At 40.5% G+C, this 27,179-nt stretch overlaps 1 protein-coding gene across 2 annotated transcripts in view; it reads left to right on the forward strand.

Annotated features, from left to right (window-relative positions):
* Window positions 1–4,220: 4,220 nt before the first annotated feature.
* The window catches only part of Gpm6b (glycoprotein M6B), a 165,101-nt gene continuing 142,142 nt past the window's right edge, over window positions 4,221–27,179 (forward strand). The window contains exon 1 of one of the 2 annotated variants that reach the window (XM_058572576.1): window positions 4,221–4,417. In XM_058572576.1, coding sequence (XP_058428559.1) covers window positions 4,414–4,417 — 4 coding nt within the window. In that variant the 5' untranslated portion in view covers window positions 4,221–4,413. The remainder of the gene's footprint in view (window positions 4,418–27,179) is intronic. The other variant, XM_046424356.2, reaches the window with a different exon arrangement.

The raw sequence follows: 27,179 nt of genomic DNA on the forward strand, positions 1-27,179 counted from the left end.
GAGACTATCTTCATCATGGAGCCAGGTACAAATACGTAAATGCATATATATTTCTACATATCTTTTCCTGATTATATAAGTAATACCATCCCCAGCACCAAGGGGAGTAGGGAGAATCTTGTTCATTGTTAAGTCTGGGAAAACACAAAAGGGTATAAAAATAAAAATTAAAAAAAACTCCATTAATCCAATATTCTAAAGATAAACCCTGTTAGAATGTTGGTATAGTTTAGTATTGTAAGGATAGGGTCACTGCTATAACAAATAAGCCTCCAAATACTCAATGACTCAAACATAATAACAGTGTGTTTCTGGGACACAAATGCATCCAGATCACCTCCAGGTTGTCAATATATGGAAGGGGAGAACACCCCCATTCCACAAAGTCATTCAGTGACCCAGGTTGACAAAGGCAATTCCACTTTCAGCATGTGGATTCTAGAGTTACCTTCGGTGTCAGTGTTTCTTTCCAGCCAGGAGAAGGGGAAATTACATAGAATCATGTGTGTTGGAAATTTTGTGGGTAAGAACTGGAAGCGGTAAATGTCATTTGGGATCTCATTGGTTAGAACTCAATCATGTAGTCCCACCTAACTTAAGGAGTCTGGGTTATATAGTCTAGCTGTGTAGCCAGACAGAAGAAATGTGTTTGTTGAAAAAATAATAATGCTAGCTGGGCACGGTGGCACACTCCTGTAATCCCAGCAGCTCAGGAGGCTGAGGCAGGAGGATCCTGAGTTCAAAGCCAGCTTCAGCAACTTATCGAGGTGCTAAGCAACTCAGGGAGATCCTGTCTCTAAATAAATAAAATACAAAAAAGGTCTGGGGATGTGGCTCAGTGGTTATATGCCCCTGAGTTCAATACCTAGTACCAAAAAAAAAAAAAAGGAAGAAGGAAAAAATAATAATCTCTACCTTAGTGTATTTTCTTTCAGCCATTTTCAATACATATATGTATATATGAATACAACTAGGATTATAATTTATATTATAAATATATATTTAATATAATATATAATATATTTATATTAATTTAATATATAATTTAATATAATATTATATCATATAAATATATTTATATTATTTATTATAATATATATTTAATGTATAATATATATTTTTAATTTGGCTTAAAAAACTCTACAAGTAGCTGGGCACGGTAGTGCATGCCTGTAATCCCAGCACCTCTGGAAGCTGAAACAGGAGGATCATGAGTTCAAAGCCAGCCTCAGCAAAAGTAAGGCACTAAGCAACCCAGTGAGACACTGTCTCTAAATAAAAAATAAAAAAGTGATGGGATGTGGCTCAATGTCTAAGTGCCCTTCCGTTCAATCCCCTGTACCAAAAAAACAAAAAACAAAACAAACAAAAAAACCCTCCAAGTCTTTCAGCATTTTCCCACATAATTCTTTACAAACTAGCTTACATTATATGCAATTGTATAGATCAGGGATTCTCAACCTCTGCATCATAGACATGTGGAGCCAAATAGATCTTTGTTGGGAGAAGGGAGAGGGCTATCTTGTGCACTGTGGTTGTTTAGTGATATCCCTGGCCTCTATGTACTAGATGCCTGTGGCACTTGCCCACCTCCCCCATGATGATCAAAGTATTTCCAATTGGTTGAGGTGGTGCATGCCTGTAATCCCAGCTACTCAGGAGGCTAAGGTAGGAGGGTGCCAAGTTCAAAGCCAGTCTGGGCAACTTAGTGAGATCCGGTCTCAAAATTTTAAAAGGTGGAGGAAGGGATGGCTTACAGTGCTTGCCTAGTGTGTGTGAGGCCCTGGGTTTGATCACCAGCACTGCAAATAAATCAACGAATAAATAAAGAGACTCTCTCTACTGTAAATAAATAAACCATCTCTAGACATTGCAAAATGTCTCAGGGTTGGAGATAGGGAGGGCAAATCACCTTCAGTTGAGAACCACGGAACCAGCTTAACAAAAACTTAATCTGTTTCCTGTCTATTGAGCAATTGTTGCTTTCTTGTTTTATTTTGTTTGCTACTTTATCTTACCCTCTGATGAACACCCTTTCATATTAATTTTGGCTTTAACAGTTGTTATTTACTTAGGAGAGAGTCCCAGAAGAGGGATTATTAGGTCAGAGGCTATGACTATTTTGAAGTCTCTTAATACATACTGCCAAATGGCTTTCCAGAAAGGCCTGACCAATTTACTTACCCACCTGCAGTGCAGCTTGCTTTAATTTATAAACGTTTGGGCTATTTAATATGATAAAAATTATTATTGCTTTAAGATAGTATTTCTTTAAATAACAGTGAAATCAGTATGCTCATTTGCCCATCTTCTGTACGCTACTAGTAGCCTTTGTTAATTTCCCAACTGCTGTTCTGTTTTTCTTAAGGATTTTAGGGACAATTGCTTGTTGAAATCAATCCACGAGGCTTCCAAAGTGAGGAAAATTTTCTATTAAAATGTGGCTTTCCTTTGACATTGTGTACACAATTGTTATAACATTTTTTTTTCCTTTTAATCACAGCATCCCATTGTGACTAACTTCAATATTTGGACAGCTGTTCTTTCTTTTCTTTGACTAATAAAAAAAAAAAAAATCCAAGACTTCTAGGGAATGACAGAAAGAGGACCAACGGGTTTACTTTCTTCTCAGTGCATCAAATCTTCTAGTTCTTGGTTCCAGGGCGGTTCATTGAGGTTGTATCTTGCCAAAATACTACTTCAGACTATCATGCCCAAATCCCATTCTGTCGTTTGCAGGGTCTCCTAAGAGCCTCCTAAAATGTAGGACCCAGTCAAACTGCTCTTCCCTAAACCAGGACTTAGCATAAATTCCTCTTCATCCTCACCTTTGCAGACAGTCTCAGTTACTGTCATCTGCGGCTGGATTCCTATATACACGTATACTCAGGAATTGTTCAAACGGATTACTTTCCTGTAATAGGAAGACAAAAAGTTAAACCTATGAGCCCCTGCTGTTTTATTACTTCACAAAGATTGGTTAGGAATGATTATTCCCGTGGGATTGTGAAAATGAGCCAGTGATCCGCCTAGCACAAATCTCTGTCCTTTTATGTAAAATATTATTAGGCTTTCTTGAGCTCTGCCTTGATAAAATCTTTCCTAATCCAATAAATTTCAATAGATGAAATGTTTGCTTCCTCCTCCCTTTCTCAGTGCCAAATCCTCTCTATTCTGGCTTAAATGTCCCTTAAATGTACTATCTATTGTTACTGTTTATGTAACCCTCTGTTCAAGTATCACGATGTATTTTCAAAACAATAAAGGAGCACAACATAAAATATCAGGGGTAAATATCCGGCTCAGAAATGTCTCAGAAAGCATTAGCCATACAAAAACGGGAAGGGGTCTCATGGCTTTTCTAATTCCTCTGGAGACAAAAAGATTCTTCGCTAAGGAGACAGAAGGAATTCGAGCCCTGGACACTGTTAAACCATTAATTCACTTAAAGGCTCAAGTGCGAGGCCTGAGCTTCGGGAGCCGAGGTTGGCTAGAGTCTGGGAAGTCTCATCTCTAATATAACCTTCCGGAGATGAAGTGGACTGACTGACCATGGACACCACCAGATCTGGCCCCCTTCCAGATTGGAGGGTGCTACCTGTGCCCTTCCAAGTCATTTGTTATCCACAAGTAACTTAAGTCAGTGCTTTGCCACCTTGGAGTCACACTGGGGTCACCTGGGGAGATTTTGAAGTCTGATGCCTGATTCCCACTCGCAGAGGCCCTGATGAAATCGGCTTCCAAAATCTCCCCAATTGGTATTGATTCTAACAAGCTGCCAGGGTTGAGACCCGCTGAGTTAAGTCACCACTCATTCGTAGCCCACATGAGAACAAAAGGATCAGGGGGTGCGAATTAAGGTAGCGCTGCCAAATATTGGGTCTTCTTGGGTCAGTGTCCCGAGCCTCAGTTTCTTTATCTGTACAATGGGTAGTGGTTAAGACCTCAAATCCCCCTCCAGCTCGAATAGTTTTCATCTGGGACGCGAATCGGCACCTCCGGGATCCTAGAACCCAGCTCCCCTCTCTCCCCATTGCCTTGCTGGCTCTTCCGGTTCCCGCGCCCCTTGCCTCCCGCTCGGGGGTCCCAGAGGAAGCCGAGAGCGTCGCGGGCAGTCTGGGAGTGCCCGCTGCCCCCGATCGGGCCCTCGCTCCGGGCTCACAAAGCCCCCGGCGCTGACGTCAGGGCCCCTCTCGGCGCGGCCGGCCCCCAGTGCAGGCGGAGCCGCGCGGCGCTCCCACCCCGGCCAGCAGCGAGCAAGCCAGCGGCCAGCCCAGCGCAGCCCAGCGCAGCCAGCCCGGAGCCCGGCCCGCGCACGTGCCCGCCAGACCTGCAAACTTGTGCCACCCGCTCTACCCGTCCCCGGGGAGCCCGAGAACCCGCGGCCCGCGCCCCTCCCGTCCGTCTCCAGCCATGGGTAAGCGAGCATTCTGGCCCCGCGCCACCGCCACCGCCTCACGCCCCCGCCCCGCCGGGGGTCCCGCCCTACCCCGGTTCAGGTGGCACTTCCTAGCCTCCGCGGTGTCGGGGTGGAGACGGGTGTGGGGGGAATGGAGGCTGCAGGTGGGTGGGGCTTGGCGCAGGTGTCCAGATCGCCCAGGTGTGCCTCCCTGTCCCATCCCGGGGGCGTCCCCACTCCGGGTGCACCCAGACTGCACCCCTCAGCGTGCGATGCGCGGGGGGCCAGAGAGCTGGGCCCTCAGCAGGGCTCGCGGAGAGTGCAGACGGCGCGTCCCGGTTTGCAGGCTCCTGCTTTATTTCAAGGGGTTGGTGGAGTACCTTCTTGCCGGTTTCCCGGGACGATCTCCCTGTCGCTAGAGCTCCCAGCTCTGAGTCCAATCATGTCCCGCTCTGCCGTCCTCCTAGTCTCCTTAAACCCACATGAAACACAAGCTCTGTTCCCCAAACCCGGGGTCTTCCAAGAGCTCCTTTCGGAAACCAGGGAAGTGGGAGGGGAGGGGAAGGGAGGGGAACCCGGGTGAGTCTCTTCTTTGTCCCCTGTTCCAACTACCTAAATGCGGCTTGGGCGCAGGTGAAGAAGGTGTGAAGCGGGTTCCAAAGCAATTGGGGTAACGACTAGCAACGGTGAAAGACTCGGCTCAGGAGAGTGAAAATCTTCAACCTGGCCCGAGGCGGGTGTTAGGCGGCTGTAGGATTCTTTCTGACACTTCTTAACACCGAGAAATGCTGCCGTCAGCAACATGTCGCTAAACGGGGACTCGATCGGAAGGAAAACTCGTGAAGAGTGCCTTGGAAATTAACCTAATTCCGCGGTATTCCTGGAAATGTATGTCTGAGAGCTGTGCTTGGGAAAGGTTTCCTCTCTCTTTCATTATCCTTCCCCAGTGACAGCTCCAGCCACAAGCGCCACAAAGACTGTGGAGCGCCCCTCTGAAGCATTTCTAATGAGGAAGTCTGTGGGTTTAACCTTTGCAGGTTAATGGTGAGGGCTTGGGAATTGCTTGCTGGCCCCCCTCCCACGTTCCTCATCTTTCCCCATCCCCTTGCCTCTGCAATGAAGTGGGGGGAGGGGGGGAAGAGAGGTGGTAATTCTGTATTGATTATAATTTGGGGTGAGGCATAGTAAAAAAGGGCACTTATTTTGTTTTTAAAAAGAAGCTCCAAGAATTTTATAGTTTAATTTTAAAAATTTACATTGCTCCAAATATGAAAGTAAGCCTCCTTCCCCCTCCCTGGAAAAAAAAAAAAAAATCCGACATGAAATTTTTTTCCCCAAAAGTTAAGGATTAGATCCTTCTAGAAAGGACAAAATGTAGCTCTGGTTCCTGCTTCTTTTAATGCTCCAGTGTGAGCGGTGAGTAGTCCAATCACTCAAGGATCCCTTTTAGATGAGATTCCTTACACAAAAGTAGATGATGGCTATGGCTCACCAGGTGGCTGCATTTGCAGTAGTAGCAGCCAAAGATGTTGCAGTTCTGCAGAAGTACAGATTTGAGTAAAGCACGAATTAGTTGTCTTGAAATAAAGTTATTTTGGTTCTGAACAACTGGCTTTTACATTTGTATGTCCAATTTGAGCATAGAATGACCACATGGGGACCTTCTTCACATGCTTTCACAACACTCTGGACTTAATTAGGGCTGGGCTTTATTTTTCAATAGGTGTGGAAGGTAGATGAAATTCTCACGAAGCCAGTGTCCAAGCCAAAGGCCTGTTCTCAAGGAAGTACTTTGTGTCTTGGACAATTATTGGTTCTACACTTCAATCGCCAATTTATGTTAATTTGTGCATACTTCACTGGTTTTGGCAGTATCCTTGGTTTTTAGTTTTTAGTTTTACATTAAAAAGAAAGTTCCCTTCAAGCCAGAAAGGAAACATACTGATTTCCTTTAGATTCTTAGTAAATACACTGCAGGGCCATGAACTGGTTTTATTTTTCCAGATGTATTTAATTACTGAACATACCCTTCTGAATGTTTTAACTGAAATGATTTAATGTTGGGAAAATCCTGAACATGGGTCCATTGAATTGGTTTTTATACAAGTGACTTCCTTAGCCTGGTATGAACTGATCCACTGGTAAAATGGATGAGGCTTCTGGAAATAAAAGTCTCTCTGGAATCACATTTTAAGGTATTTGAAAATCTTTAAGTAGAAAACTAAAATAATGAACAGTAGTCTGTGTACAATTCTCTCTCGATGTATCTTAAAACATGCGTTTTCAAAATTGTTGAGACAATGATTTTCCCCTGGCTTTGTTTAGCTATAATTCACATACAGTTCGCACATTCAAGTCTCCCAGTCAGTGGGTTTGAATGTATTCAGAGTTGTGCAACTATTTCCACTATCTAATATGAGAACATTTTCATTGCCCCCAAAAGAAACCTTGTACCCATTAGTAGTCACTCCTCATTCTCCCCTCCCCCAGCCCTTAGCAACCACTAACCTACTTTCCATCTCTATGGATTTGCCTCTTCTGGATGGTTCATGTAAATGGAATGAACCAATTAATGTTTCAAGTATGTTTGACTACACAGTAACTTTGGTTGTTTTACACAATGAGAAGATGTTGATGTATTGTTTGTATGTAATACACAACCTAAATGAGTGTGTTGAAACTATCTGGCTGAAGGGTTCCACATATCCCCCAACCTGCCTTCTCCCCACCAGTGTTAACTCTGGTTTTATCTGACAGAAACTCATTTAGGCCAACAGAATTTTGATAGTGTTACTCTGTTCACAGGCCTGAAGACATAGTAACTAAATGGATTCAATGCAGTAACTTCTTAGAAGGCATTTGTAGAATAGCCCTGATGCTTCCATATGGCTCATATATTCAGAGAGAAATGCTGATTTTGTTTCATTAGCTGCCCATAATTTTAAATTGAAAATTGCATATAAAATGATCAGATACAGAAAGCATCAAAATAATTGTTTTGACTCCTTTTGTAGTAAGGAAGATTTTTGTTTTGTTTTGTTTTTTCAAGATGGGTCTCACTATGTTCCCCAGGCTATTCTTGGAACTCTTGACCAAAAGCCATCCTCCTGCCTCAGCCTCCTGAGTAGCTGGAACTACAGGCCTGGGCTACCAAGCTCAGTTGAAAGGAAGTTTTTGTAAGGATTACAAACTTAGCCTGGAAATTTGGATGAAAAAGTACCTGATTCAGTAAGCCTAGGCAGGGCCTGGGTTTTTACATTTCTTTGTTTCTTCTTTCTTTTTCTTTCCCCCCTTTTTTTTTTTCTTTTGGTACTTGGGATTGAACTCAGGAGTGGTTTACCATGGAGCTATATCCCCAGCCCTTTTTATTTTATTTTTATTTTTTAATTTTGAGACAGGGTCTTGCCAAGTTGCTAAGAATCTCTCCAAATTGTTGGGGCTGGCCTCTACCTTTTGATCCTCTTGCCTCAGCCTCTAGGATTACAGGTTTTAGCCACCCACCCAGTGGTGTGGTTTCTGCAGTTCATAAAAGCTCTCAGGTGTGCCTGATACTGGAGCCAGGAAAGAGGGAAAAGCCTGGCAGGCCAGGGAGGCTTGGTGCCTGCCCCAGCTTACCCCCTAATTTGCTGTGTGATCCTGGGTGAATCATTTTTTTTCTTAACCGCAGTTTACTCTAAAATAAAAAAGATCCTGTGAAATTACTTCTTTGCACCCTTGCAAATCTACAAGTGTGTAATTTAGGAAAAAGAAATGAGAGAGTAATATTATGCTTGAAAAACATGGGCAAACAGCCTCCTAATTGTTTAAACACTATTTGGTTCCCTGAAGCCAGTATTACAAGCATCATTTTGTAGTTGGGTTAAATGCTGGCATTTTCCATGTGCCCGCCTACAGGATGGTGGGCTCTTCTCCAAGGAAACTGGTGGAGGAAGCCATAATGTGTACCCTCTTTAACACTTCCAGCTTTGGCTTCTGCCCTCTTTTCTTGAGAGCTGTCTGTACCAGAAGGTCCTTCCTCACCACACATAGGCCTGTGCTCCAAAGGGAGTACTGCAGATGCATATGTGCAAGGCTTGAATCTAGAAATTTGCTCTGGAATTCAGATGCAGTTGGAAACAAAGGAATGGTCTCCCAATGAGTAAGGGCAGGATGTGCTAGCTGGCCTCCCTCTGAGTGTAAAGGTCTAATAAAGAGCCCACCCCTGATGGTCTTGGAGAGTGTTCTTTCAAATCAGGGGGGCAGGCTGAAATTGTGAGTAAATCTCACAGTCCAATACCACAGAGTCCTGTTTGTCACAAACAGGAAATAATTAATTCTTTCCTTTATTTTTTTCTCTAGCAAAAGCTCTTGCCCAAACCACTTGGCCCTCCAAGGGCTTCCTAGAGGAGATGCTTCTCATCTTCTGCACTGGGAATCAAGGAACTGAATGGTTTAATGAAAATGCTAACATGCTGAATCATAGAAGAGCCATATATATGTCCTAAACTTTTGATTTAACTTGAAACAGTCATTTGCTGACAGTTTGTTGTTGAGCCCTTGCTTGAGTGTGACATCCTCATTGAAGTTCCTTGGTTTTTCTTACATAAATCATAGCCCAGTTCATTCGCTTCTGATTTCCAGATTCAGATTCTTTTAAGGTAGAATGAGAACATAAAGGCATTGAGAATTGATCTGTGTACAGACACTTTATATTACCTACCCCAGTCCCCTTAAACGTTTATAATTGTCTTGCCCATAATTATTTTGGCAAAGACTTTCCAAAGCAATGAACATGATTTTCTTTTTTCTTTTTAATATTTATTTTTTAGTTGGAGGTGGACACAATATCTTTATTTTATTTTTATGTGGTGCTTGCTGAGGATCGAACCCAGTGCCTCACGTGTGCTAGGCGAACACTATACCACTGAGCCACAACCCCAGCCCGAACATGATTTTCAAAAAAAGAAAAACTTTGTTTTGGCACTCATTTTATTTATATAATATCGAATAAAATTTCATAATTATGATATGAATAAATTGGCCTGAACAGGTTTGGGAATGAACACAAGGGATTCTTCTTGAGAACATGATTCAGCCGGTGAGAGCACTACACAGACATCCTGCAGAAGAGTTTAGAACCCAAGTTCTGTGGACTGTGGTCAGTATGGTTTAGGAAAAAAAAAAAAAAGCAGATACAGGGTAATTGGGCATGATACCTTAGGTGAATTATAGGTAAGAGAGCTTCTACTGTATTTTTGAGCCATTGTCATCCATTTAATAAATTTACCATGATTTTTCTGATTATGATTATTTGGCTTGTGTTTTTAAAATACCTCCCTTTTGGATCAAATACCAAATTCATCAAGTGCAGAGATTGTTTTATTCATCATTATATCCCAGTGTTCATTCAAATGATTGGCGTATTGTAGGTGATTCATAGATGTTTGTTGAAAAAGTATGGATTTTGTCATATCAAATGCATTTTGTTAAGATCTCTCTATCTTATAATGTATTGATTGCAAGGTATATAAAATTATGCTTTTCTGTGTATTAATTGTATGATAAACTAAAGTAAATGAAATAAGGTAGAAGACATTGTTGTTCTTGAATAATATTAATACTTTCATCACAGAATTTCACAGAATAACAGAATTTCAGCACTTGAAGTCACTTTAAAAGTAATTTGATGGCTTCGGGCATACACAGACCCGAAAACAATTTAAAGAGCAGCTTGAATGTTCTTCCATTACTTTTTATGCCTTTAGCTTTTCTACTTCTGATGTTATAAAGTATTTTCCTCCCTCTGGTGAATAGTACTTTCTTCTTGTCAGATTTTTAAAGTTATGGAAAGCGTGGGGAGAAACACTTTGCTTAAATGGAACTCATTTTTGCCCTGGGGATTAAAAGGAAACAGAAAGGGTTGGGGATGTGGCTCTGCGGTAGAGCACTTGCCTGGCATGAGCAAGGGCCTGGGTTCCATCCTCAGCACAGCAAAAAAAAAAAAAAAAAAAAAAGAGCAACAACAAGCAGTTTTATGTTTCCTTCTTTACTGTGTGTATTAGAGTTAAATAAATATCAACTGCCATGCCATTGAACTTGGATGCACCCAACTCTAATTAGGGCTCTGTATTCCTGTTACATACCTATCACTGAGGCTCTCGAAGGAAGGAACATAACTTAACAAGAGTTCACAGGGCCCTGATCAGGTGAGCCAAGGACTGTGCTAAGTCTCCAAGCAAAAAAAAAAAAAAATCAATAAGAAAGATTTTGTCCTCAAATGACCAGTCATTCCACAAAGGCAGATAAACAGTGAAAGTACAAGATCCTGTAGGAAAACGAAAAAGAACTAAGGACAAAAGAGGGAGGTGGTATTTCAGAGATTTCCCTGAGAGGCGGTTACTTTTGAGTTTTGAAGGATGAGCAGGATGATGAGGGTCAGGATATCTGGGGCTTTGGGAAAGAACATTCTAGGGTCTGGTATAGATGTGCAGAAGTGGGACCATGACAGCAGCTGTCGTATGGGCAGCTTGAGGAGTTGGGAAGGGTCTGAATATGGGGGAACAGGGAGAGCTGAGACCAGGTCATACAGTGACATGCCAGGAAAGAACTTGTTCATTATTCTCTTGGCTGTAGGGAAGGGATTTTAAGCTGGCAAGTGACAGCTGGAGGGAAATGACAATCTCCCAGAAGGAAGAAAAGAACTCCACTGAGATAGAGAATCCTTAGTGTCTGATTGTAAAATTCCAAATGAAAGAATAGAAACAGTTTTGGGAAGGGTGAAGCCTTGTGGCTATATGGAGCATCCCATAGGGATGAGAGTTATGTCAAGAGAACGGAAAAGACTGGGTAACCCGTGCAGAGAGGTAGGAGGGAGCAAGGTAGACTGGTGGGATCCTGAAGAAACTGGCCTGGACATGGCAGAGTAGGTGTGGGAGAGAACAGAAAATAAGATTTGATGGGAAGACTGAGAGCCACATGGGAGTAACAAATTTTAGTTGATTACATGGACACCCACAGATCAATCTTGCAAAAAAATGTTTAAATCTTATGGGTTGCCTCCTCCCTTTAAAGGATAGAGAAAGAAATGTGAGCTTTCTGGGATGGGAAGAGATATGGGTGATCTTTGATGTGCCTCCAGAAGGGATGGGGGTTGAAATGGAATCTCATCCTTATCTATTTGATTATTAATTTTAAAAGTGGCACTATTTGTCAGGCACGGTGGCACACGCCTGAAATCCCAGTAGCCTGGGAGGCTGAGGCAGGAGGATCATGAGTTAGAAGCCAGCCTCTGCAAAAAGCGAGGTGCTAAGCAATTCAGGGAGACCCTGTCTCTAAATAAAATACAAAATAGGGCTGGGGATGTGGCTCAGTGGTCAAGTGGCCCTGAGATCAATCCCCGGCACCACACACACACACAAAAAAAGTGGCATTATTTCGTCCTTAAATATTTGAAAAAAATTCACCCATAAAGCCATCTAGGTCTGGCATTTTCTTTGTGGAAATGTGATTTTTATTAATTATATTTCTTTAAGCGATTGAACGATTCGGATCTATTCTTTGTTTCAGTTTTGGTAAGGTGTTTTTTACAAGGACTTTGTCCATTTTATCCAAGTTGTTAAGCTTGTTCACACAAAGTTCATAATAATCTTGTTTAATAATCTGTTTAAGCTTATTGTGCACTGTAAGTGCACACTTTACCACTGAGCTACACCCCCAACCTCTTGCTGTTTCTGATGATCGATCTCATTTAAATTTAATTTTAGGGCTGGGATGTAGTTCAGCAGTAGAGCACTTGCCTAGCCTGAGTGAGGCTCTGGGTTTGATCCTCAGTACTGCAAAAAAGAAAAAAAGCAATTAAACTTGATCTTTTGAAATTTAATAGCTGTATGTCACTCGGTATATTTGAACTTGGTATAAGAAGATTCATGGTAAATGATCTTGGACTGGGAGTGTAGCTCAGTGGTACAGTGCCTGGGTTGATCCACAAGAAACATAAATAAGTAAAAACTGAGAGTAGATGTTCAATTGACCTTAGTATTTGTTTGTGTATTTATTTGGTTTCTGTAGGACTGTTAAATTCTACTTTCTTCTTTGGAACAACTGATGACAAGTACTGAAACCAATGAAGTCCCTTTTTCTTCACATTTAAATACACTTTTGGAGCAATATTTCTCAGTGTCAGCACCTTTGACATTTTGGCATGGAAGATTCTTTGTTATGGGGAGCTGTTCTGTGCATTTGAGGGCATTTAGCAGCATTACTGACCTCTACCCATTACATGCTGTAACATTTCCCTGGTTGCAACAGCCAAAAAACATCTCCAGAAATTGTCAGATAATAGGGAGAAGGGAGCAATATTCTACCAGCTCGAGAACAACTGCTTAAGAGCAGGAGAGATTGAAAACCTTCTGTGCTTCACAGTATTATAAACTCTGAGTAGTATTGTCACTGGGGACTTGCTTAAGCATATCTGTGGAATGGAAGGCTCTCTGATATAAGTCCCCCCCCACCCCTTATAAAAAGGATCCTTGCCAGGTGCCGTGGCACATGCCTGTAATCCCTGAGGCTTGGGAGACTGAGACAGGAGGATTGCAAGTTCAAAGCCAGCCTCAGCAAAAGTGAGGTGCTGAGCAACTCAGTGAGACCCTGTCTCTAAATAAAATACAAAATAGGGCTGGGGTTGTAGCTCAATGGTCGAGTGCCCCTGAGTTCAATCTCCAGTACCAAAAATAAAAAAATAAAAATAAAAAGATGCTTGATTTTGCTAGCTAAAGAAAGTTTTGTTTTTAACATCAATAGAGAATCTAGAGGTATCATGGGGAGTCTGGCAGACCACCTGATTTATTCTGTCTTTGGAGTTTTTTAAATGGTACCCAAACCATCCTGGATATCAGATGCTGTTTCTCTTGGTAACTTGTTCTAACATTTAGGATGCTTTCCCTCTGGAAAGGACTGAATCTATGAAGTTTGTTTGGTTACTAACATCATTTTCATCATCTTTCCTTCTCTTCATTAAGTAGAAAGACATGAAGGATCTAATCACATCCTTAATTACCGTGATGGCCTTTCCAAATTTAGAATTCATCTCCTTAGCTTTAATCAAATCTGCCCAGATTAAGCCTTTAAGGCAACCTTCCCACACGTTCTGTCCTTAGGTTATGTGGTCATGTCTTTATTACATTTTTCCATGTGTTTGAGAGATGCATAGATTAGAAGAGACAGGACTGATTTCCCCCTTGTTACTCTCAGAGATCCTTTTGTTATAGCCACAGATCTCTCTGCCCTTCCTATCTCCCTGCTCCTTCATCCTTAATTCCTCCCCACCAAATAGAGACCATTTGTTTTCTCAGGGATCTGAGTGCGTTTACAAAAGAGTGCTAGTGTGAGAAGAGAAGGAGCAAGGGCCTGGCATGGAGGCAGGAAGATCCCAAGTTCAAAGCCAGCCTCAGCAACTTAGCGAGGCCCTAAGCAGGTTAACAGACCCTGTCTCAAAATTAAAAAGGGCTGGAGATGTGGCTCAGTGGTGAAGTGCTCCAGGTTCAATCTCCAGTCACCCCCCCCCCGCCCCCGCCCCCCCAAAAAAAAGATTTTAAAAAGGGACACTGTTGGAAGTGAAGGTTAGATGGAACTTTGAAAACCTGCTATTTTATATGTATATCAGGCCACTTTTAGGTTTAAAAATGTGGTTTTTAGAGCAGCCTCCCTGAAAAGACTGTTTCAATGGCAGATTTTAAAATGGGAACTTAAATTCAGACATCTGTTCCTTCACACAAGGAGCGAAGAATGGAGGTGTAATTAACAAAGTAATTCAAGCACTTAAGATAACTTTATTTGATGCAGCCCTTTATTTGATATTTTCCTTTTAGTTTTCTCATTTGGCATATTCTGACAGTTTCCATGGTAAGTAAAATAGAATTCAGTACATTAAAGGGATAAATTTCCATTACATGAATTATTACCATTTTGCAAAGCCATTGTACTGGATTCCCCCAAACTGTTTGGAGCTCTATTATATAATGATATCTTGTCACAAATATTTTTAGATGTTTTGTAAGAGGCATGATTATTATAAAATCATTTAAAAATTTGTTATTGAAATAGAATACATACACAAAAAGTAGGCAGATCATAAGCATACAGCTTGATAAATTTTTACAAATGTAACGAGATCTTACATTAAGAAACAGAACATGGGTTGGGTGCAGTGGCACATACCTATGATCCCACCAGCTTGGGAGGCTGAGGCAGGAGGTTCGTACGTTCAAAGCCAGCCTCAGCAATGGTGAGACACTAAGCAATTCAGTGAGACCCTGTCTCTAAATAAGATACAAAATAGGGCTGGGGAGGTGGCTCAGTAGTCAAGTGCCCCAGTACACCCCCCACCAAAAAAAAGCAGCAGAACACGGGGCTGGGGGTGTCACTGAGTGGTAGAGTGTTTGCCTAGCAAGCCTGAGACCCTGGGTTCCATCCCCAGCATGACATTTTTTAAAAAACAAAACGTCTCCAGGCCCTTAGACATCCCCCTCAAGCTGCCGTTCTGGTACCTATTTTAGTAATCACCCCTAATTTCTGCCAACACAGTTCTGCCTGGTTTTCCATTTTATATAAATGGAATCCTACATTTTGAACTTTGGTGTTGGCAGCTTTTATTCAACATCAATAACATTATTTTAAAACTCGGGGATATTTTCTGTCACAGTAGCTGTGAGAAGGACTTTGAAAATACTTGTCAAGAAATGAGATAGGCACATGAAAAACACCCATACAGCTGATTGTGAAGATACAGTATCTCCATTGTCCACATCAGAAATGGAAAATACATTTCCAAGAGTGGTGAATAAACAGGAAATGGTAGGGATTGCATATTTATGCAGGAAATGATCAATAAGAGTGTTTTTTGGCTTTAGGATATAAGGACGTAATAGCCGTTGAGGCCTTCTCCTAGTTAGTCTTCTAAGAAGATGGAGTTCTAGGAGTTGTCTGAATTAACCATAGTGAGAAATTTTGTCTCCTTGTTGACCAGAGTGACTACAGTCAGTAAACTGAATCCTTGGTCTTCCCACCGAGCTGGCTTAAGTTTTATGCTATCACTGGGGCTTCAGCTTTATACTGCCACCAGTAACATATGAGTACCCTAGCTTCTGAGCATCTTCATCAGCATTTGGTACAATCACATTGCTTAATCTTTCAAAAAAAAATATAGGGTGTGATGGTACACACCTATAAACTCAGCTACTCAAGAGGCTGAAGTAGGAGGATCCCAAGTTGGAAGCCAGCCTCAGCAACTTAGTGAGACCCTGTTTCAAAATAAAAATGAAAATGGCTCAGTAGTAGAGTACCCCTGGGTTCAATCCCTAGTACTGAAAAAAAAAATGATAGCTATAAAATGGTATTTCATTATCTTTTTTTTTTTTTTTTTGTACTGGGGATTGAACTCAGGGGCACTGGACCACCGAGCCACATCCCCAGCCCTATTTTGTATTTTATTTAGAGACAGGGTTTCATTGAGTTGCTTAGCGCCTTGCTTTTGCTAAGGCTGGCTTTGAACTCAAGATCCTCCAGCCTCAGCCTCCTGAGCTGCTAGGATTACAGGTGTGCACCACTGCACTGGGCCCCTTTTGATTTTCAGACAGGGCCTCCTTAAACTGCTAAGGCTGGCTTGGAAATTATGATCCTCCTGCCTCCTGCTTTTGTGATATGATTTGATTTGATTTGATTTTCACAGTACTGGGAATTGAACCCAAGAACCTTTTTACCAGTGAGCTACATCCTCAGCCCTTTTTATTTTATTTTGAGTCAGGGTCTAGCTAAATTGCTGAGGCTGGCTTTGAATTTGCAATCCTCCTGCCTCAGCCTCTTGAGTCACTGGGATTACAGACATGTGCCACTGTGACCAGCTTGTGCTTTTTATTTTTGCCTTATTTAAAAAGTATTCCTGTCCCCAAGGTCATGAAGGTGTTCTTTTTTAAAAATTTTTTTTAGTTGTAGATACATACAATACCTTTATTTTATTTGTTTATTTTTTATGTGGTGCAGGGGATCGAACCCAGTGCCTCACGCATGCTAGGAAAACGCTTTACCACTGAGCCACAAACCTGTCCCGTGAAGGTGTTGTTTTCCTTTAAAGTTTTTCTTAAATTGTGCTTTTCATTGTTTAGTCTTTATTCCATCTGAATTTTATTTTTGCTATGAGGTAGAAATCTATTATTTTATATTTTCTATACATAAGCCACCACATACTTAATGATTCATCTTTCTGCATTGAGTTTTGTATGTTATGAATATATATATATATATATATATATATATATATATATATATATATATTTCCTACTAAATGTGTGAGTATATCTCTGGATCCCATTCTATTCCTTTGGTCTATTTGGCCTGTGCTAATGTTACACTGATCTAGTTACTATGGATTTATAATAAGACTGGCTATCTCTTAGGACAAGTTTCTTCTTTAAAAGTGGTTGAGCTATTCTTGATCCTTGCTTTCAGAATCAGCTTTTCACATTTCACAAACATCCCTGTTAGAATTTTGAATGGGATTGCAATGAATTTATAGAACAATTTCCTGACAGTCAAGGTCATTACCATATTTATATTGAATATTCTATTTGTGTGTATGATATAGCTCTTCATGCTTTGACCTTTTACATCCCCCAATAATGTTTTTGCATACTCTTAAATTTATTTTAAGATCTTTTGTAGTTTCTGTAGCTTTATGTTTTTATAGGAAAAAATTAAATCCATTAAGGCCAAGTATAATTCTGTGGGATGTCATGCTTTCCTTCTGTAGAATTCAGAAAGTTCAGGTAGATAGAACATCTTAGCGAAATGAATGAAGAAACTTTAGGGGACACTGATTCTGAGTTCCCACATAACCATCCTGGTCATAAGAGCTGCAGATGGTAGCTGTGTGGCTATGTCCCTGGCCCTACTGATTAGCAAACATACTGGTTGTAGTACATGCATGTACTTGCTTTGAATAGGATTTTGTGTCTTTTTATTTTCTTTTTAAAAATTTTGTTCATTTTAGATATACATGACAGTAGAGCGTATTTTGACATATCTTACATACATGGAATATAACTTCCCATTCTTGTGATTGTGCATGATGTGGAGTTTCACTGGTTAGTATATTCATATATGAACATAGGAAAGTTATGTCTGATTTGGGCTGGGGATAGAGCTCAGTTGTAGAGTGCTTGCCTCACACACATAAGGCCCTGGGTTCAATCCCCAGCACCAAAAAAAAAAAAAAAGAAAGAAAGTAATGTCCGATTCATTCTACTGTCTTTGGGTTTTATCTCTTTTTGAAAGAGAGCAGAGTCCAACCATCATTGAGGGTAAATTCAGTTTCTAAACAGTTTTTTTAGCTGCTTACTTACACTACATTTCCCAAATAGTATTATTTTCATCATCATATTGACACAGAATGAGAAGCCAAATCAGCTCTTCCGTTAATTTTAAGAAAGACTGTTTTACAGTGGAGAATATAAGTAGTGGATAACACATCAATTTTTTTTTCTTGCTGAGTATTTTCTCTAGGACTAGAGAGCCTACAAGTCTTGTTGAATGTTAAAACTCCTTTTTTTTTGGCAGTGTGGGGGTACCAGGGATTGAACTCAGGGGCACTCAACCACTAAGCCACATCCCTAGCCCTATTTTTTATTTTATTTAGAGACAGGGTCTCACTGAGTTGCTTAGTGCCTCGCCATTGCTGAGGCTGGCTTTGAACTCGTGATCCTCCTGTCTCAGCCCCCCAAGCTTCTGGGATTACAGGTGTGCACCACCACACTCAGCTTGAATGTTAAAACTTCTACAGCCTAAGAGTCACCATTTTACTAAGAAGGGACCTTATTAAGCTCTATGAGTCCTGAGGAAGGGGTCCCATTGTTTCAATATTTATGCAGAATGCAAGAAAAGAGGAAATAGAGTTTAAGTTAGATATAGAAAATTTCTCTCTATTGAAGGTGGTTGTGCACTGAGAGAGACTGTGAATTATAACATGCGAGTCCAGCTGGACGTGGTGGTGCACACACCTGTAATCCCAATGACCTCGGAGGCTAAAGCAGGAGGATCGTGAGTTCAAAGCCAGCCTCAGCAACTTAATGAGGGCCTAGAAAACTTAGAGAGACCCTGTACCAACGAAAAATCATCATGCACAGTAATGACTTTTATTGCTTTGAATAGGATTTTATGTCTTTTTTTCTTTTTATTCTATGTAAATTTTATCCATTCACTAAGTATTTATTGGACTAGTGCTGAGCTAGAGATTTAAAGATGGTTAATTTTTTTTTTTTAAAGACATGATTTTCACAGTAAGCAGCTTGGTCACATGATTACAAATTAAAGGTATGTATCCATGAACTTAGTATGTAGCAAGTGTACCTAGTATTGGCATTAGTAAGACAATCTCTCCCTTCAAGGTGCTCTGCTGTCAGTGAAGATGGTCAAGAAGTTAATGCCCGGAGCTGGGGATGTGGCTCACGCGGTAGCGCACTCACCTGGTGTGCAGCCCGGGTTGGATCCTCAGCACCACATACAAAGATGTTGTGTCTGCCAAAAACTAAAAAATAAATAAATAAATATTAAAAAATTCTCTCTCTCTCTCTCTCTCTTTAAAAAAAAAAAAAAGAAGTTAATGCCCAGTGCAAACCCATGTGACAAGTATTAAAGGGTACAACATAGGTAGGGACCCAAAAAGCTTCTCAGTAGAGGGAATACATGGAAGGAGCCTTAGAGGCTGAGCTAAAGTGATATGAGGTATTTTTATGTAATCCAACATTTGATATAAGATTAGAAAATAAAAATTCTCAGTATATTAAAATGTGTATTTTTGTTTGTTTGTTTGTTTGTTTTTAGTACTTGAGGTTTGAATTCAGGGGTGCTTTACTATTGAGTTACATCCCTAGCCCTTTTTATTTTTTATTTTGAGAGAGGTGCTCACTAAATTGCTGAGGCTGGCCTCAAACTTGTGATCCTCGTGCGTCACCCTCCCAAATTGCTGGGATTACAGGCATGCACCACTATGCCTGACAAAATATGTGTTTCTTCTAAAAACAAATGTGACCCTATTTGTGTAATTACAAAGACCAAATTTTCATTGAAGATGCAAACTCTTAGTTAAGAGAGAAGGGGAAAAGTCCAATATTCCATTAATATCTTAATGCAATGCAGCTAAGGTAACCCAAGAGAGACTTAACTGTAGCCCTTCTGTTCAAGTATTCCTTCCATGTTTGGCAATGTTACTCATGAAAATGAAAAGTTCTTGGTTGATTTAAGCTTACCTAGTTTCCCTAAGTAATTTGATGGAGCACTTTTTGCTCCTGGAATATTTTACATAGCTGCTCACCCTGCGAAGAGGAGGCCAGCACTTGGGCTGTAGCACAAGCTTGATTTATTCTGGAAAGCAGCTTTAGTCAGCCGTCAAATGAGATTATGTGTGCGGCTGTTACCCATCACTTCACAGAAATATTCTTATTCCTCAATAAGGCCTCAAACTTTTATTTATTTATTTGAGGGCAACAATAATCACAAATGTAATTCTCCTACAACATGATTTTGGAAATGCAGTTTTTAATAGGGTGCATGGGTGATGAAGGCCAGGACCAAATGGTACTGCTAAATATTTTCTAAGTCTTGTCTGCTGTTGTACACAGCATTGCCCCTCACCAGTCCTCGTGTGTGTACAGTGTATATTTGGATCTCAGTAACCTTGAAAGGCTACACTCATAAGAATCCATTCTTACAATTAGCTTCTTTTGTCATATGCTTTTTTGTCTTCAGTGTAAAAACTTCAGAATATAAAAGTGGAGTTTGAGACTCGGGGTGTAACCTTGGCAGAGCTTACCCAATTTACGTGAAGGCTGGAGTTCAATCCCCAGCACCAGTAAATAAGTAAATAAATAAAACTATAGTCTAAATATGGATGTGAAAGTTCTTTTTATTTCTTATCATCTTATTTTAGCTTTTAGGAATTTGTACAGAAACGGTAGTATATCTACTTTGTGATTGAATCACAGTTTCCCTAGCCTAGCATGACAAGTGACATATTAGAAAGAAAAACAAAGCTTCCGACACAAGTAACTGTGACATAGAATGAGTTGCTGATTTGAAACCTCTACCTTGTTGGTGGCTTGAAGATGTGTGACTTTCTGCGGGTATAAGCTCTTCCCTCTTACATAAGATTTGGGGATTCGGGACTCATTCTTTCAGAGATTGGGGAGAAATGGACATCTCAGATTTCTTCAGAAAGCAAAAAACAAAAAAAATTTTTTTGTCTCAAGAGTTTGTCAGTTAGACTGATGGTTCTCAGCTGGGGTCAGTTTTGCCCTCAGAGGACATTTGGCAGTGTTTGGAGACATTTTTCATTGTTAGGAGTGGGGGTGATGTTCCTGGCATCTGGTGGGCAGAAGCCAGGGATGTTACTGGAATTAAAGATCTGGGCTGCCCACCACTCAGAGGTCAGTGTTCAGTAGCTGAGGCATTGAGAGGAAGGAATCAGGCTTATTCAAGGATTGGCAATCTTGAGAAGGAAGAGGGCTACTGCCTCAAAGCTCTATCCCTTGTGGTTCAGGGTCACAGCCTAGCAGGATCTTCATCATCCAGAATATATGTCTCCCTTTTTCTTGTCTGGAACATCTCAATGGACCTCACCATCCTGGGGGCCAGGTGTAAATTTTCAGTTGGTACCTCTCACATTAACACCTTTGTGAGAAAAATCAACAAGTTTTCACATACTGAGACTCCTAAATGGGCTGTTTGAAAAACTCATTTTAAAATTATTTCTACAAAATGGTTAAGCACTCATGAACGTTATTTGAAATGAAAATAATATTGTTCTTTGAGGGAAAAGTTGAGAATGCAGAAACCCATACCTTGATTTTCTAGAATTAAGAATTCATTGGAACACGAAACAGCAAGTACTTGTTATTCTAATACTTACCGATATTTGGAAGTGAGTATTTGTTCTTCAAAATATCAAATAAAAATCATAGGGCCACAGACAGGCCAGTCATCAAACTCTCTTCTTTCTCCCTCCCCCACCTCCAGTCCATTTGCCTAATCTCCCTTTGTGATGTGTCATCATGGTCTCATATTATTTGAAATCTCTCTGATAAAAAGTTTGACTGCTGTTGACCCTTCCTTGAAGGTTAGATGACTCCACCAAATAAGGAATTGAGGCAGGAAGGAAAAGAAGGTGTGCCCCACTGTAGATCACCTGCCCAGGGAACTGAGAGTTTTCTGTGTTTCTATTCTTCTGAGGAAGCATCTCAAAAAAATGCTTACAGAACGGCTCAACTGTTCATAAGCAACTACAATGATACGTGAGGAAAAAGAAGATTGCTATAGCTGAGCCCAAGATCTGAATATCCACAGAGGTACTGTTTGAGGCATAGCTTGCTTTCCTAGTCAGCTTCCCAAGTCTCATTGTGCATATTCATGGCCCAAGGGCAATTTTTCCTTCCTTCCTTCCTTCCTTCCTTCCTTCCTTCCTTCCTTCCTTTCCCAGGGATTAAACTCAGGGTCACTCAACCACTGAGCCACATCCCCAGCCCTATTTTGTATTTTATTTAGAGACAGGGTCTCACTGAGTTGCTCAGGGCCTCGCTTTTGCTGAAGCTGGCTTTAAACTCAGGATTCTCCTGCCTCAGCTTCCCAAGCCACTGGGATTATAGGCATGTGCCACCACACCCGGCCCCAAAAGGCAATTGTAAGTGCAGGGAGTACAGTGATGACAAGGCAGCCCTTGGCCTTGAAGAATAGTCCACAGTCTGGTATAGATATATCTGTAAGCAGAGAAATCATAAGGATGAAAAGCAAGATCATAGAACGTGTTCAACAAAGCATTTTCTTCTGGTGGCAGAGAACTCCTGCGTATGTATATGTTTCTCTCTTACATAGCAGCTGGCTATTTCAATGATTGTATTAACAAGTTTCAGACTTTCATTGTATATAAATGCTGCTGCTATTGGCAGTGAACATCCTGCTGGAACCTATTCAGTTGGGAAGAATCTGACCTTTTCAAAAGGGCATTTTCTGAGTATAGCAAATTATCATTGCTAGTTTAATGCAATTGGGAAACCAGAGATAGTTGGGAATAAAACTGATGAAATCCATAAGTTGTGTCACATAAATGATGTTAGTGACTATAATAACATGGTGAAACACAATCATCACCTGGCACCCCCTTCTTCAGAAGCCTGGCGTGAATTAAGGCAGTGTCTGAATGCCTAACAAATTCTGGTCTCATATATTTTAGTCTCAGATACAATGATTCATTTAACGATTGCAATAAATTTATTACCTGTGAAAAGTTGTCTCTGGGGTCTCAGAGACAGGTTATATGTTATTGTTCCCATGGTAACTTTGTACTAAAAATGGCAAGCTGTGCTTACTTGATTTAAAAATATCTACAGTTTGATTGCTATAAAAACCACTCTACCTAATTTGCTCGCGTCCAGTGACTCACCCCTCATCTAACTGGCATTTCGGCAAATGACTTGATCACATAAGTTGTTTGGAGAACTCAGGTTATTGCAATAAAGCACTGAAGATATTTTAAATGACCATCATTGAAAAATTCAAATATTTAAAAATTAGTTTGTGTCTTTGTCATGTAAACAGAATGAAATGGACTTGATGGAATGTTTCTCAATAATTTGTGGAAGCAGCACCATGATGAATTGTCCTTTGGTGTGACAGTGGGTATCTTCAAATCACAACGGTTATTGAGGCAGATGTGCCCATAGACTTTTCACTTGAGTCTGCACAAGGCTGTGTTTGAACAAGTCGGTCTACTTGGCTCTCCACTGTTATCATGGAGGTCTCATAGCTTATCTGCTGCCATGTTTTATTTTTGTTTTTTAAGATGAAGTCTCTTTAACACACATAAATTAATAAACTAGTCCATGTTCATTCCAAATAAATTTAAGTGGTGCAGAAAGCCTCATTATTTTCCACTCAGTAGCCTGGAGAGAGTGCCCAGGAGTGCTTCTACCTCAGGAGGACGTGGGCTTCTTTGTGGTAAGTGTTGATCACTTGTTCTTTTTATACCTGACTATTTTGCAAATCGCTGAGGCCTGTAGAGCATTTCAAATTCTGGTTAAGTGGGGAATAATAATTTATGTAGGTATATATATGAGCATAAATTGCTTTGTGATTCCATATTGGTGTTATAAATATATCCTACTTTGGAGACATGAGCAATGACAAATCTACTTCTTTTTTTTTTTTCTTTCTCCTCTTTAGATATCCATTCCCAAAATTTAGGGCAGCTGCCTGAGGCCCTTCCTGCTCTGCACCCACATGCTACATGCCCCTGCTGAGGCAGGGCCAGAGCAGCTGAAGATCCTGCTGTGCCTTTCAGAGCTCTTTGGGGGATAGTTAAATGGTAAATACACTTAGTTGTTAGGTGTATTACAAAAGCAAGAGAATGAGCCCTGACAGTTTTTGAATTCAGGACAAAAGGACACTGGTTTTTTTTGGGGGGGTGGGGGGGTGTTATATTTTTAGTTGTAGATGGACACAATATCTTTATTTTGTTTATTTATTTTTATGCAGTGCCTCATGCATGCTAGGCAAACACTCTACCACTGAGCCACAATCCCAGCCCTAAGGAGACTATTTTTATGAAGCAACTTGCTTTTCACAGAACTCAGAATATGTATGTGATATCAGTTAAGAAAAGGAGATATGTAGGGCTGGGGATGTAGTTCAGTGGTAGGGTGTTTGCCAAGCATGGGTGAAGCCCAGGGTTTGGTCCCTGCACTGGGGGAACAAAAAAAGAAGATATACATGTACACAATACATATAGACCTATTGTGCTAGCCAGCTTTTCTTTGCTGTGATAAGTACCTGGGAAAAACAACTAAAGGAGGAAAGATTTCTGTAGGTTCACAGTTTCAGAGGTTTCAGTCCATGGTTGACTAGCTCCATTGGTTTGAGCCTCAGGTGAGGAAGGACATCATAACAGAAGGGAATGATGGCAGAAAGCTGCTCAGCTCTTGGCAGGCCGAAAGCAGAGAGAGAGAGAGAGAGAGAGAGAGAGAGAGGAAGGAGTAAGAGAAAAGATATAGTCCCCAAGGGCATAATTGACTGATGAGGTCAGAGCCCCTCATGATCTGATCACTTGTTAAATAGTCCACCTCTAAACATTCCTGCATCAGGAATCAAGCCTTCAACACATGACTCTTTGGGGAACACTTCATATCCAAACCATACAACACCCATCATATAGAAGATGAGCATATATGACACATACGCATGTAGACATACATGCACAAATGTGTGTTGTGTGCGTGACAGACACACCCACTACATATACACACATATGCATGCATGTATCATACTTACATGATGCAAATACATTTATTAAAAATATTTACTAAGTGTTTATTATGTGTAAGTACTGTTCTAAGTGTTCTACCCAAGAAACCATTCTAATCCTTACCATCTCATAGATGTGATAGTTAGGACGTGTCAAGGGCTATTATTTGAACTTGAGAACTCTGGCTCCAGTTCTGTGTTCCTTACATCCTTAGGGAAAGAGGTAGAGTTAATATCATTTAATAGCATGATTGATTTGGATTTTTTGAGTATTGATGCTATTGATTCTGCTAAGACACAGGGAGAGATAGAATGGAGAATGTAGTTTCTCCTACCTGTTTTCTCCTGCCATGCAGAGGAGGAAGTATGGGACCTTATTGCTGATTTTTAAGGTAATATTAATGGTGACACCTTCAGTGGTGAGTTAGATGTTTGGAAAGTTGACGGAATCACTTGGGCCAAATCTGATGAGTAAGCTGGGTGACCAACCTGAGAACTGCCATCTTGGGACTGAAAGATATTAGGTAAATTGTTTATCCTCTCAGAAACCACTTCCAAAAGAAGAGTGGCAGCACTATTGGATGCCAAATGGCTTGCAGAATGTTCTTTATATGGATGCTTTTGTAACTTTTTAAAAATAGAACAAAACACACATAGACAATTTTATTACTTTGTCCATATTGTATTAGTTAAAATATAGGTTTATTTGGTATAATAGAACTCCTCAAAATGTTAATAGCCTTCGCATGCCAGAAGTTTCCATTCCTCTGATGTAAAAGTGCTAACTGGTATGGTGGCACTCTTCCACAAAGAGTCAGAAACCTAGGCTCTGCCTTTCTTCTTCTATCATACTCAAGACTTGGCTTTAAAGACAGTTGCTGCAGTTCCTGCCATTGCCTTTACATTCCTGTTGAGAGGAAGAAGAAAATAAAGGCAGGCCCTTCTCTTTAAGGCCATTCTATAGAATTAGCACACGTCACTTCTCAAGTTCCAATGACCACAACTTGGTCATAGGATCACACTTACCTATAAGGGATTCTAGAAAATGTTACCTTTAGCTGGGCAGGCAGCTAAAAATATTATAGAAGAACAGGGAGGAAACAGTATTGAAATACAGTAAGCAGTGTTTGCCCCATTTACATGTTAAAAAGACAAGCAAAACTGGTAAAAAATAAATAAATAAATAAACCCTCAGATTTTAAAAATTCTCAGATGTTAAAATAATTTGATTTTTCTTTCAGGATAATACTCAGGCAATCCATGTTCCACATTAAAGCTGTTAATGTAAAACTTTTTAAAAATCCATGTAGCTTATGCTCTTAGTATTAGGAAATCCAGGATGGAGAAAAGAGTTTTTCAAGCAGTTGAGCATCTTAAAGAATTTCAAATATAAATTCCTTACTTTGTGAAATGCTCCAAAACTAAGACTTGTGAACTAGAGAGGACAAGTATGTGCTGAAGTCGAATGGTTAACTTTTGCAAGTGCTCACCTGCTGCTTTTGTATAACAAAATGTGTAAATTGAGGAAGGATGTGTTTTTGTGGTGTAAAATTATGCTAATAGGAATTTACATCCAACACTGAGGGCAAACCCTTCCTCAAAATCAGGTGTTTTGTAGTGATTTTAAAGGAACTGAAGCCAGGTGCAGGCACACACACACACACACACACACACACACACACACACTTGCGCACGCACCTGTGATCCCAGCGGCTCAGAAGCTCCAGAGGCTCAGGCAGAAGGATCACAAGTTCAAAGCTAGCCTCAGCAATTTACTGAGACCCTGAACAATTTAGTGATACCCTGTCTCAAAATTATAATAATAATAATAATGCTGGGGTTGTGGCTCAGTGGTAGAGCACTTGCCTAGCATGTTTGAGACCCTGGGTTTCATCCTCAGCATCACATAAAAATAAATAGAGATATTGTATCCACCTTCCACCTACAACTAAAAAAAATCCCAGGTACCTAAAACCAAATTAATTAATTAAAAAAAATAAAAGGAATTGGAAGAGTAGGTTCTGCTGTGATTGTCTTGGAATTTGGGGGAGTGGGGATGGAACTGAGAGCCTAGTGCATGCATGCTAGGCAAGCACTCTGCCACTGAGCTACATCCCCAGCCTGAAATTTTTATTTAAGGTAATAATTAACATCACCCTATGTAATAATTATATGTCTTTCAGCCACATAAACTTATCTGTTTTTTTTTTTTTGGTTGTGTTGGGAATTGAACCCAGAGGTACTCTACCACTGAGCTATACCCCCAGCCCTTTTTATTTTATTTTGAAATATGGTCTCACTAAGTTGCTGAGGCTGGCCTTGAGCTTGCAATCCTCCTGCCTCAGCCTCCTGAGTCACTGGGATTAGATGCATGCATGACCATACCTGGTCCATACAAATTTTTGATTAAAAGTTTTAATACTTTTCATTAAAATAAAAAGTAACTAAAATATAATCTATATTT

The sequence above is a fragment of the Marmota monax genome, unplaced genomic scaffold (assembly GCF_021218885.2).
Source record: "Marmota monax isolate L192 unplaced genomic scaffold, Marmota_monax_Labrador192_F-V1.1 WCK01_AAM20220418_F8-fsc00089, whole genome shotgun sequence".
Lineage (NCBI taxonomy): Eukaryota > Metazoa > Chordata > Mammalia > Rodentia > Sciuridae > Marmota > Marmota monax.